The sequence below is a fragment of the Argopecten irradians genome, unplaced genomic scaffold, assembly GCF_041381155.1.
Source record: "Argopecten irradians isolate NY unplaced genomic scaffold, Ai_NY scaffold_0836, whole genome shotgun sequence".
Taxonomy (NCBI): Eukaryota; Metazoa; Mollusca; class Bivalvia; order Pectinida; family Pectinidae; genus Argopecten; species Argopecten irradians.
In genome coordinates, this window is record NW_027188303.1 from 14,480 (window position 1) to 27,235 (window position 12,756).

Genomic DNA, 12,756 nt, shown 5'->3' on the forward strand with positions numbered 1-12,756 from the left:
AAACATTGGTATTCAACGATAAATTACATTCTATGGAATCATGGACTTATAGTCCTTTAGTCATCGCTAATTTTTTTTTTTTATAAACAACATTACCTGTTTTCAAATTGAAAATCCTGATTTGGAAAATAATATAATGGGGTTTAAAAAAATCTGTAACAAATATTCAGTGAAACCAATCATAGTGACATCTATAGATACTATTTACAGTAAGATAATGGTTGTTTCTAAGTTACCAAATCCTGTTGACATTAATTAGTTTGATGTCGATTCTTAATAATTGGTTATATGTCTTAGTTCCGAAAGAAAATCTAAATAAATCATGAAAAAAATTGGGACCCCGCAGTTTTCTATTTAATCCGAATGGGTACATTTATCAAAGAAGAATAGTGGTTGTGCAACTGTTTAAAATCATTGTGTCCATCGCTTTCATGGAGTGTGGTTTGTCGAAATGTTTCGATATTGGAAAACTGTCATCACAAGAGTAATTTTAGCGTTGATTGGTTGATGTAATTATGTAATATATGCATTTTGTTTGTTGATTGTATATAACAATGCTGATTTGTCTATGGTCATAGATAATAAAATAAATATCGTCATGTTTGTAATGAAAATGAATGTACAACTAAAGTTTAAAAGTAATTGTATACTGACAAATAGATTTAATGTTATCAATACATCGTCAGGAATCTATCAATATTTAGTCAGTAAAAATAGAATCCATGAATTGTATAACTTTTAGAAATATAATAATTGGAATTGGATCATTTAGATGCTTTATTTTGACAAAACGAATGTAATAATCTTGATAATATTTTAAAACATTATCAATAGGTCACTAAGTTAATTTAAGTCTCAGATGGTTGTTACAAACTACACATTACTTTAAACATAATTCGACATAAATAGTTCGCTTGTATATGATCCATTAGTTATGTCTGAAAACATATAAGCTACAATAACTTCTAAAAGTTACATTGCTATCGATACTGTAAACAGACAGAGCATCAAATGCGGATGTAAACAGGAAAATAATACTAATTACCTGATGGGTTCAATGGTGTAGAATCTCTGGTGATCAAGTGATATATACATCTCATTACAGGTTTTCAATCTTCTGGCATTTGAACCTTGAGTATAGGTTTACTAACATACTTTATCGTTGATAGCCACCATAGTCCTTTATAGTATTAAAAGCTTGATAATATCAGGCAAAACACTCTAATAGAATGTCTAAACGGTTCAGTTTAAGATGCAATTCAAAATGATAATACATGGTCTTTATACATATATACAGAACTTTTCATAATAAGACTGATCGAATTGGCATTTTCGAATTGAAAGTTGCTGGATTTTTACCATTGGTATTTGAAAAATATGCCTTAGTTTATAAATGTTGGCATAAAGAAATATTCGTATAGTTTAGCATTGGATTCTCTTCCGTGAAAATGTAAATTTACAAGACAGCGGTGTTCTGACTGATTCAATTAATATTATCAGATCCGTTCTGAGTCATCGTGATCAAACTGATATATTATGTAAGCAAGTTATGGATTTGTCATAGTAAAAAATAAGTCTCACCTTTCGATTATCATCGATCAATATGTTCCTATTATGCAAAAATGTTGCCAGAATCTTAGTTTTGTATTGTATTCATTGATAACAAACCAGTAATACAGGTTCAGGGATATTAAAAATGAATTTAAGTTAACTATTTCGAGTTTAAATGTGTAAGCATTAAAAGCATCAAACTAGGCAGTTTGGAGCCACATGTATTAAATACATTTTAAATGATTGCACATTTGGTATCGAACTCCTAATTTCGAGAAATCATGAAACTGTCATATAATTGTTTGTGATATTTATCTAATGTTAAACATTTATCGGTAAGCAATGTGACAGTCATTTCTCTAGTAGATGGTAATCTTGAATAAAATATTTATTATGAAAATCAAGGTCTCATGATGTATGTCAATGTATTTCAATGATGTGGGCATTAAAGTTATTGACCAACTGCCATATTTCTTTGTATTTAATTAGACAAGGTTATATTACATATTACACAGCTTTTACTTAAAATCATTATGCTAATAACTATTTCACTATCGACAACTATCATTTCTATAAAGTAATCTTGTCCTAAAATCCAAACCAAAAATTGTATCATATACTTATATACTTCAAAATTTGCATATTTATTAATTAAAATTTGCAGTACTTCGCCTCATCCTTTATCGGAAATTACAAAATCCGCTCACGTACAAGGACTTTATTCATAGATCAGTTCGTAGGTCTCATCTTGTTTTTTATAAAAAAATTGACCTAGAAAAAATTATCATGTATCACATTACCCATATGAATGTTCACATAAGAGCATAACATTCTGGAAACAATTCTGAAGAAGCAATGATCCAACATACGTTTAGTTACCATTAAAAAACGTGCGACATGTAATATTCAGAATTGTTACTTAAGTTTAAAATAATCGTGTTAATAGGTATCGAATACCATGTTTATGTGCTTATAAAGCAATTAACATCGATCATATACTGTTTTTAAGGTTTAAAGCAGTATCTCGATGAATAATCGTGTTAATGCTCAATTAATGAAATAAAAACAACTTACAGGATACTGAACCATAAATTAAGGTAACCTTTAACAATAAATTTCTGAAAAGAAAAAATAAGATGCATGTTTACGGTTTAACTATTCATGGGAATCAACCGAATAAAAAAGGTAGAATGAAAATTGAGATTCTTCAAAAAATACCACTTCAATAACATGTTCTATGCTGTTATTGAATTCAACCTGAAAAAGGTGATTTTGATCCGAAATTCACGCGTTGGTTGTACTTAATATTTTTTATATGCATACAATGAGTAAAATTCTGCATACAAAATAAAAATTTTTAAGCAGAATAAATTACGACATCTTTAAAATAAGTAATTATGTTTCGATTTGGCCATTGAAAAAAACACGTATTCTACAACTCACCAACAAAGCATGGCCATAATAAACAAGATATATTACTTTGCTGATATCAATGGACTTTTGTGAGTTCAGAAAAATAGAGTTGGCTGGACGCCAACATTCATACCCGGTCAGTATGTTAATAGAATATGAAGATGTCGTTCATGTCAAACCTTGAATTTGTATTTCAATAATCGGGTACATATATTGATCGATTATCAAACAAGCTTTATTCCAAACCGGAGAATTCACTGATGTAGTGCTTTCTCTGAACTTTGATTGTCAACATTCTGACATAATGTAATGGTACATAATAATTCTGGAGAATACAAGTAATGGATACTCTGATAAATTACAAGTTTAGAAGCATTATGTTTAATAGTAAGATACACACGGTGTGAACTACGAGTGGACACGGAGTGCACGAGGTTTAGACTACAGGTAGACACGGAGTGCACGAGGTTTAGACTACAGGTAGACACGGAGTGCACAAGATTTAGACTACAGGTAGACACGGAGTGCACTACGTGTGAACACGGTGTCCACTACAGGTGGACATCGTGTCCAGGTAAAATGTCCACTACATCCAGACCACAGACAGACTAGATGATGTGCCACAGAGATATGAGAAAAAATGTATTTATCTGCTGCAGTCTATATGGACTTTGACAGATTGAAAATATTTATTGCGATCAGAAACATATTTATTGCAACATAAAAATTGCCGTTAATTACTGGAAATCATTCGTACTGTTTTGTTTATTTGAATAGATACATATAAAAGTAAAATGTAATCAATATATATTATCATACAATTTAATTTATAAATAAGGACGTTTATCAGAAGTTATAAAAGCAAAAATTAACTGCGTTTGCAAATTAACTGCGTACGGTAAACCACGTTCTGGTTATGTCTCATCAATGGATAGTACAAGCCCGCAATTTCCCAGGAAAAAATATTTTCTTAGCTAGTGATATGTAGTTTTAAAGATGAAATTCTTTTTCGAATGCATAATAGAGTAGATGAACCTTGTCGTGAAGTAAGATTTTCAGTGTAAGCAAATCGTCCGCCAAAGAGATATTTTTGATCGGCAAAATATTTTGATTAAAAAGAATATATTGATGGGCATAATAAAAGCAAGGACATATAAACATAAACAAATTAAATTCTTCATAAAATGTTTAACTATGTATGTATGGAATATAGTTTTCTAAACGGCAAGGTGCGCGAAATAGTTTTAATCCTGTCAAATGTATAATACGTATACATTTGCTACATGGAAACCTGGTTCGTTGCAAAGCATTAGAAAAATGAGAAATCTTCCATTGACGTTAAAAATTTGCATTAGAAACTACATTTTATTGTGTCAACCGATTGAGGAACCTGTAAGCACTGGCTTAAGAAAGCAAAAATTTAGTATCGGGCATGTGGCTGCCCGTGAGCATCAACACTGTTCAAAGGACCGATCGCTAAAATGTAGGTCACATGCCTGTTAATCAAACAGATAGAATCAAAATAAATCCAACTTCTACCCATTTAAACTGTAAATTCATAGTTGTTGATTAAATTTCTGAATTTTGTCATAATTAGTTTAATTCTAGAAACCTTGATAATTTGACAATATCCTATTCTGACCTTCTTTTACAAACCGCGTGAGTTACGTGATTAAACATTGTATGATCCATACATGTATTATATAGTACACTTAAAATTTGCCTGCTCGAAAGGTAAACCCCTAGGCTAGGACTGCAGTTGCCATGGTCACATTGGACTTCATACTGTTCCATCAACCACACAGGTATGATAATCTAAATTACCTAACATTGGTCATAGTGGGGTCAGGGGCCTGGGGCCTTCCTTGGGCACCCTTCAATATGGTTCAGTCAAGTGTATCACATACTAACAACACCTGTATATTTGTAGTACCTTGTCCCAACCCCAGGGGGTCCATTTATAGCATGCTGTACCTAGGTGGCAGCCTCTTTACATACATACATCTTTTTACCTGAATAGTGGGAAAAAACTCTACTGTACATTCATAGATTTTAGAAAAGCTTTCGATACGGTTTGGCGAGCTGGACTATGGATGAAACTTCAAAAATCACATATTAAAGGCAAATGTTTTACTGTTATCAAGAATATGTATAATAATATCAAGTCATGTGTTAAAACATAATGGAAAAGTATCAGATTTTTTCCCGTGTTTAAATTGAGTGTAAGACAAGGCGAAAAATCTTTCCCCTATACTATTTTCATTATTCTTAAATGATTTAGAAACTTTTTTAAGTCTATGAAAAGCGTTCCTCTCTCAAAGATAACTGAAGATATATCATCTGAGTTACAACTTTTTGTTGAAATCTTCGTCTTGTTATATGCCGATGATACACTTCTGTTTGCAGAAACCCCCGAAGGACTTCAAAAAGCGTTAGATATTTTCCAACATTATTGTGATATTTGGAAACTGAAGGTAAATGTCGACAAAACTAAAGTTATGATTTTCTGTAAGCGGAAGTCAACACAAAATCTTGAGTTTTATTTGCGAGATGCAACACTTGAAATTGTGGATAATTTTATATATCTTGGTGTAATATTTAATTACAATGGAAACTTTTTAAAAAGCAAAATTACGACTTATGGATCAAGCGCAAAAATCCCTTTTTGCATTATATAAAAAAATTCGTAACCAGGCTATTCCAATTGACTTACAATTAAAGATTTTTGATTCGGTAGTTGAGCCAATTCTCCTGTACGGCTCGGAAGTCTGGGGGTTTGAAAACTTAAAGAAACTAGAACAAGTGCATTTGAAATTTTGTAAAAGGATATTGAGAGTGAGATCTAGCACTCCTAATTTCATGGTATATGGAGAACTTGGTCGGTTTCCATTGGAATTAAATATCAAACTTCGAATGGCTCGGTTTTGGAATAAATTGTTAAGTAATGATGAAAAATTAAGTAGTATTTTAATGAAGTTAGCTCTTTGTCTACAAGAAAATGGAACTCATTCCTTCAAGTGGATTAACAAAATTAAGAGTATATTTGACGAAACTGGTTTTTCATATATATTTGATAATAAAATTATCATGTCTAAGATTTTTTCAAACACTATTTAAAACAAAGGCTCCAAGACCAGTTTATCCAAAACTGGTTTTCTGATGCCCACAACTCATCGAGAGGACAATTCTATTTGATTTTTAAAACTGAATTTAAATTTGAGAAGTATTTGACAATATTGTCCGAAAATAACAGATTGCAAATAACCAAAATACGTACCTGTAACTTAAAGTTTCCCATTGAAACAGGCAGATGGCGAAATATTCCTAAAGAAGATAGACTTTGTAATATGTGCTTGGAACATGTTGGAAATGAGTTTCATTATTTGTTTGTTTGTAATAATGCGGTTGTCCAAAATTTGCAAAGAAAGTATATTCCAAACTACTTCCGAATTAACCCAAATGATAATAAGATGAAAGGTTTAATATCAGTTTTGTAATAAGAGTGTCCTAAATGGACTCTCCCTTTTTCTTAAAAAACTTAATCCTCTACTATTATCGTAATGATGATGCTACTATGAAATCAAAATATTCTACATTTATGATTTAGGTTTTTTTTTTCTTATTGCACCATGAATGAAATATTTATACTTTGTGTTTCGTACATGTGAAATGTAAAAATGTTGAGAGTAATTGCTATATAATAATGTCTTAATGTTATGTACATATACTTGTCCATCCTGTCATGCTTATACACTTGTATTTGTTTTATCCCTCATGTTTACACATTATAATGTGTCTGGGTGTAAAAATAAAATCGTTGAAAATCGTACATTGTACTCATCACACAAATACGTACAGTTATACAACAATGCTAGTCAATAGGGATATGTGTTTTAACTGGTAGTGCATTTTAATTTATTTGATAATGAAGCTTTATATATTAAAATTAAAAATAATCTAAATACCAAGTGTGTAATTAACTAAAACATTTATTTCAAGATTATTGGAATATCATATTTCATCCGATATCTTCTCATTAATTTGATTTTTTTACACTGGCTTTTTACATATATCAGAAACCTGATTATCATGACTATGTATATAAAATACCATATTACAATGTTGAATAAGTACCTAATCTAAATTAATTTTGATTATAATATATACATGTATACATTATTGGTAAATTCAAGGTTGTGACAGACATGCTTGATTTACGCATTGTACAGCTCCCGTCAGCTCCACTTCACGGCTGCCTATCATGACAATAATTGAGGTGTATTCAGCATCACTTACTATATGTTTTGGCAGCTAGTTTTTACCTCATCCCAAATCCCTAATTGATTATAATATATACATGTATTATTGGTAAATTCAAGGTTGTGACAGACATGCTTGATTAACGCATTGTACAGCTCCCATCAGCTCCAATTCATGGCTGCCTGTCATGACAATAATTGTGACAATAATTGAGTGTTATCAGCATCACATTACTATATGTTTTGGCAGCTTGGATTTTACCTCATCCCAATCCCCCAATCTTACCCCCCCCACCCCCCCTCGGGAAAACGGTTGTACATGTTTACCCAGGCTCTACAAACAAGCATGTACATGTAATCTAATTAAGAAATGGTACTGTATTATGTGTTTCAAACTCATGTAACCTTATATGATTTTTAAACGGTTAAGTATAATTTGGTTGTCTTAACAAAACTGCCCATAGGAAACAGATTCTAAAATCACATATTAGTCATAAAGATTCCTGCCCCCCATTCTAATAAAAGCCGATGCAAACACAGAAGGCAACAGATTTTCTTGCCCTCTGGCCATCTATCGATGAGTCACCTTTGGATGCACCTGTATGAGCTGGATACTTGGCTTACCAAGTTTGAACAAGTTAATAATTAATTGGACCATTGACGCAATATACGGTCAAGATAACTTGCGGGGTGGGATCATAAACATATTGTGTGTACCGGTAATTAAGAATCAAAACAAGCTGAATTGGGTAATTGTAGGTAGACTAGCCGGAACCAATTAGTGGAGGACGTCTATATAGTTTGAAGTGGATTTAATTCTGCATGATCTTTTAAAGATGTTCAATTTTTAATAAAAATATGTAATTAAGCTATTTTTACGTACAATACTTTTAGAACTTAAAATAGCAAGAAAAATATTATAAAAGTGTATATATATTTTAATGAAAGACGATCTACAAGGGTATCGCTAGATAACTGAATTGATAGGCACCAAATCTTTTTATTCAAAAGCTATGTATTACCCGGTATAATGATTGTATTACTGATAGTTTTATCATAAAAAAAGTGTCTCAAAAGCATATTAGGACTGGTTTTTGCTGCAATTTAAAGTTATTTTTTTTTGACGTGTGAAAATGCTTGTATTTACTATTTCATGTAAATGATATATAATATATATATTATAATGCAATTTACCCCATAAAACATTTACTTTTGAAAACGTAATATAGACAATTTAAGATATGAATGGAAAACTACTGATATAAAATTAAATAGACTTATACTTAATGAATATAAATTAATCTTTATTACTTTTGCAGTGAAAAGATTTTATTCGTGTATACTAAAAAATATCGTATTATTATAGTTATGTATACTGTACATTAAATTGTAGATTGTTGTTAATAAAAAAAAAATAAACACTTAAAAATTATAATTATGTATTATTTCAAATTGAAGAACTTATTCTTCCCCGATCCCTAACTGTAACACATCACCTTGTCTGTCTAGGTCTCAATGTACCTGGACACGATGTCCACCTGTAGTGGACCACCGTGTTCACACGTAGTGCACTCCGTGTCTACCTGTAGTCTAAATCTTGTGCACTCCGTGTCTACCTGTAGTCTAAACCTCGTGCACTCCGTGTCTACCTGTAGTCTAAACCTCGTGCACTCCGTGTCTACCTGTAGTCTAAACCTCGTGCACTCCGTGTGCACAAGGGTGTAACCTTTAGTCTACTACCAACTGTAGATACGATAGAAATGGATACCTAGATACGATAGAAATTGATACCTAGATACGATAGAAATGGATACCTAGATACGATAGAAATATATTCCAAGATACGATAGAAATGCAAGAGCTGTCGATAATGTATATAAATGTGTGATGTACATTTGCATCATTTGTAGTTGATTACAATATATTTTAAAATTAGCAGCATTTTCAAGATAAAAATACTCGTTGCAAACCTTGGCATGTTGTATTGTGGAATAACAGAATCATAAAAATTATTATGAATTTATTTGTTGCTAATGCTTAATGTTTGGCATTTTGGAAGTTCATATTTGCTTGCAAATGAAGAAATAAATTATGTGGATATTAAAGGGACAATTCACTCACGCTTATTCTTTTACATAACCAAGAAGCAAAATATGGCATAAATGCATTGTTCTACATTTCTTATGAAACATGTAACATAAGATATTGACAAATTCCACGTCATTGTTTAGTATTTTAATTGATACCGTTCTAATTACAAATCGTTGATCAATACGATTAAGCAGGTACAATGTGTACGCTGTACAAATATCCGAGCCAAAGTCACGCACGTTAAACAAATGAACTACATAACCACTGTGGAGGTGATATAATGATTTTTTAGGCAAGACAATTTACCTAATAAGGTAAACACGCGTCTGTCAGAGCGATTTGAGCTGTTCTAGACAAAAGTAGTATTACTCTACGAGCAAGGGACTGGGTTCGGCATTCAAGATATTCGACCACAACGTGTAATGGCGGACAGCGAATGAGTTTGAACATTTCACACGCATTTCACCACCATGGGATTTTCTGACATATCACAGTAAAACCGACTGATCTAATTTCCATTAGAACTGGGGATTTTCCGATATATATATACAAATTTTAATGTTCTTGTAGAATGAAGGTGTTATCGGAGAATGTGTATCTGAAAAATTTGTAATAATAACCCACTTAAGACACAACTCTGTATCACCAAGGGTCAGCCAGCATCTTTTCGCCTTGTATATTCGCATATCTGTCATTGTCAATAGATGTTGGTTGTGACGTCCCGTTACCAGCCCCTAATAATTTAATTTTGTCGCAGCATTTCAACCTACAAACTCTTCGGTTCCAATATCCGTTTTTATCGGAACAGAGTATACGGGATGCATGCTTTCCAGCAAAATCAGATGAAAACATGCAACGCTGCTTAATGGGGTCAAGGTCGACTTAATATTTACTATGATCTAGGGTACGGTGAAAGTTTAGACCGTGATTTGTTTCCCAATACATATTTTATTCAATAAGTGTTACCTAACTTAACTGCTATATTTGAAATATTTAGTACATCTCTAATTCATTTATTATCAGGAGATTTCTATTATTACAGCTCTAATTATTTAAAATATGCATAAATTAATCGAATGTGAAAATTTGGTCTACTGTAGATATTTGCAATTTAGGAATTTAATCAGTATAAAACAAATTTGGAAATTTGATGGATTTGGTGGCCAAAAAGCCCCAATACCAGTCCTTTGATCTAATTTCTTCCTCGAATTTTACAAAATATGTAGCGAAATTTAACTGCCACTTAGCACTTTTTCCACTACGATATATCAACCGATAGCTTCTAAGTAAATCAAATGGGATAGGGTTTTAAAGTATTCCAGCAACAATTCCTTATTTGATTCTTATGATATCTAAACGGGTTAACAATCAAAATAGAAGTTTATTGGTTAAGGTTTTCAAACATTTTCGCGCGGCGAATGATGACAGATGTAGAACCATGACTGTGTCCTGTTACCGTGTATCAGGTATCCTCTAAACTTAAAGGGACAATTCATTCTACAAGAACATTAAAATTTGTATATATATCGGAAAATCCCCAGTTCTAATGGAAATTAGATCAGTCGGTTTTACTGTGATATGTCAGAAAATCCCATGGTGGTGAAATGCGTGTGAAATGTTCAAACTCATTCGCTGTCCGCCATTACACGTTGTGGTCGAATATCTTGTATGCCGAACCCAGTCCCTTGCTCGTAGAGTAATACTACTTTTGTCTAGAACAGCTCAAATCGCTCTGACAGACGCGTGTTTACCTTATTAGGTAAATTGTCTTGCCTAAAAAATCATTATATCACCTCCACAGTGGTTATGTAGTTCATTTGTTTAACGTGCGTGACTTTGGCTCGGATATTTGTACAGCGTACACATTGTACCTGCTTAATCGTATTGATCAACGATTTGTAATTAGAACGGTATCAATTAAAATACTAAACAATGACGTGGAATTTGTCAATATCTTATGTTACATGTTTCATAAGAAATGTAGAACAATGCATTTATGCCATATTTTGCTTCTTGGTTATGTAAAAGAATAAGCGTGAGTGAATTGTCCCTTTAAATAAGAAATGTGTACAAGTTTCATTATTCATGAACCAGCGAGAAATTTTGTCAAAGTTGTTTATAGAATATATATAAATAACTACATCCCCTTCTATATTTTGGCAGTAAAAATTATCTGAGCGCGACAGTTCTGTATACAAATAACATAAAATTTCGATTAGTGAGCATTCTTTATTTTTGTCATTGAAACCAAATGTTACCAAACTCTGAAGCAATCGCCACTATGCACTGGTAAGCTAATCAGGGGTGCTAGGAGCCATTGAAACTAGTACGTAAATCCATAGCTTGTGTTCAGTTTTTAGTGTCAGTGCGACTAGAACAGTATATACAGAAATATTTTTGTCGGTGGCGTGATAGCACCACAGAATCGAGATTTTGATAGAGATGTGACGGTACTCGAAAAGGACTTATTATGATGTGTAAATATCAAGGTTTGATTTATGTTCGTGTGCTTGGTTGAAGGGAGATTATAGCCAGCCTCCATGCTGTAGTTTGCCAGGTAGGTAGACATCTGTTAGGAAGGATGGCGATATGGATTCCAAACACTGTATCTCGGCTTTATAGTCGGTCTGTAACAATATGTCTACCTACAATCATAGAAACAGGGCAAACGGCAAATTATAGTTTCCAAAAATCTACAGCATTAGCAAAAAGAGTAGAAGAATATTTGATTTTGAATGTTTTTGGAAGTTTTTTGACATGAGCAGATACAAAAAAAATCATAAATTTCTTACCGGTATACCAAACCAAAATACATTGTATTTCCAAGCAAATGAATCAGTACATGACAAAGAAGATTGTGTATTGAAAGTTGTAATATTCTAACACATTCTGTCAAGCAAATATGACGTGTGTCAACTTTATGCTGTCAAATATCGTCTATAATACGTACTTCCCTCTGGAATGCAGCAGACTGACTGTAGTAAGGACGTGATTTCAGTTCTACAGCTTTGTCTCGGTCGGTCTTCGTCATTGGCAGAAGATTCGCTCTACTGATACCCAACCTAGTGCATGACATACATATCGTCATAATTGGACTAAATTACCTATTATTAAGTGTAAGAAAATCAATGTGATATTAAAATAAATGTCACCAAATAATGTACAGTCTACATATTTTATCGAACTGGATCGCATGTCATGTATTTAGATAAATCAAAGCTATGAAAACTACTGCAATCTCATTGTGTTTGTATAGTAATACATCAACGATTTGACCATGAAACATTTTGGAATGAAATTAGATCTGCTTACCTGGTGACGTCACTCGGCAGGACGCCTATCCAACGGAGCTCCGGTACAGTCAGGTAACGGGACTCGTGAGACAAGGCCTTAATCATAGGAGGACAAGCATTGTGTATGATGCAATAAAATACTCATGATT

General features: G+C 32.5%; 1 protein-coding gene across 1 annotated transcript; it reads right to left on the bottom strand.

Annotated features, from left to right (window-relative positions):
* Positions 1–11,708: 11,708 nt before the first annotated feature.
* On the bottom strand, positions 11,709–12,756 carry LOC138313678 (meiotic recombination protein SPO11-like). The gene is made up of 3 exons (XM_069254022.1): positions 12,627–12,756; positions 12,265–12,376; positions 11,709–11,959 (listed from the first exon to the last, which is right to left on the bottom strand). Exons 1-3 carry the CDS (start codon positions 12,710–12,712, stop codon positions 11,840–11,842), a joined length of 318 nt encoding a protein of 105 aa, XP_069110123.1. The 5' UTR covers positions 12,713–12,756; the 3' UTR covers positions 11,709–11,839.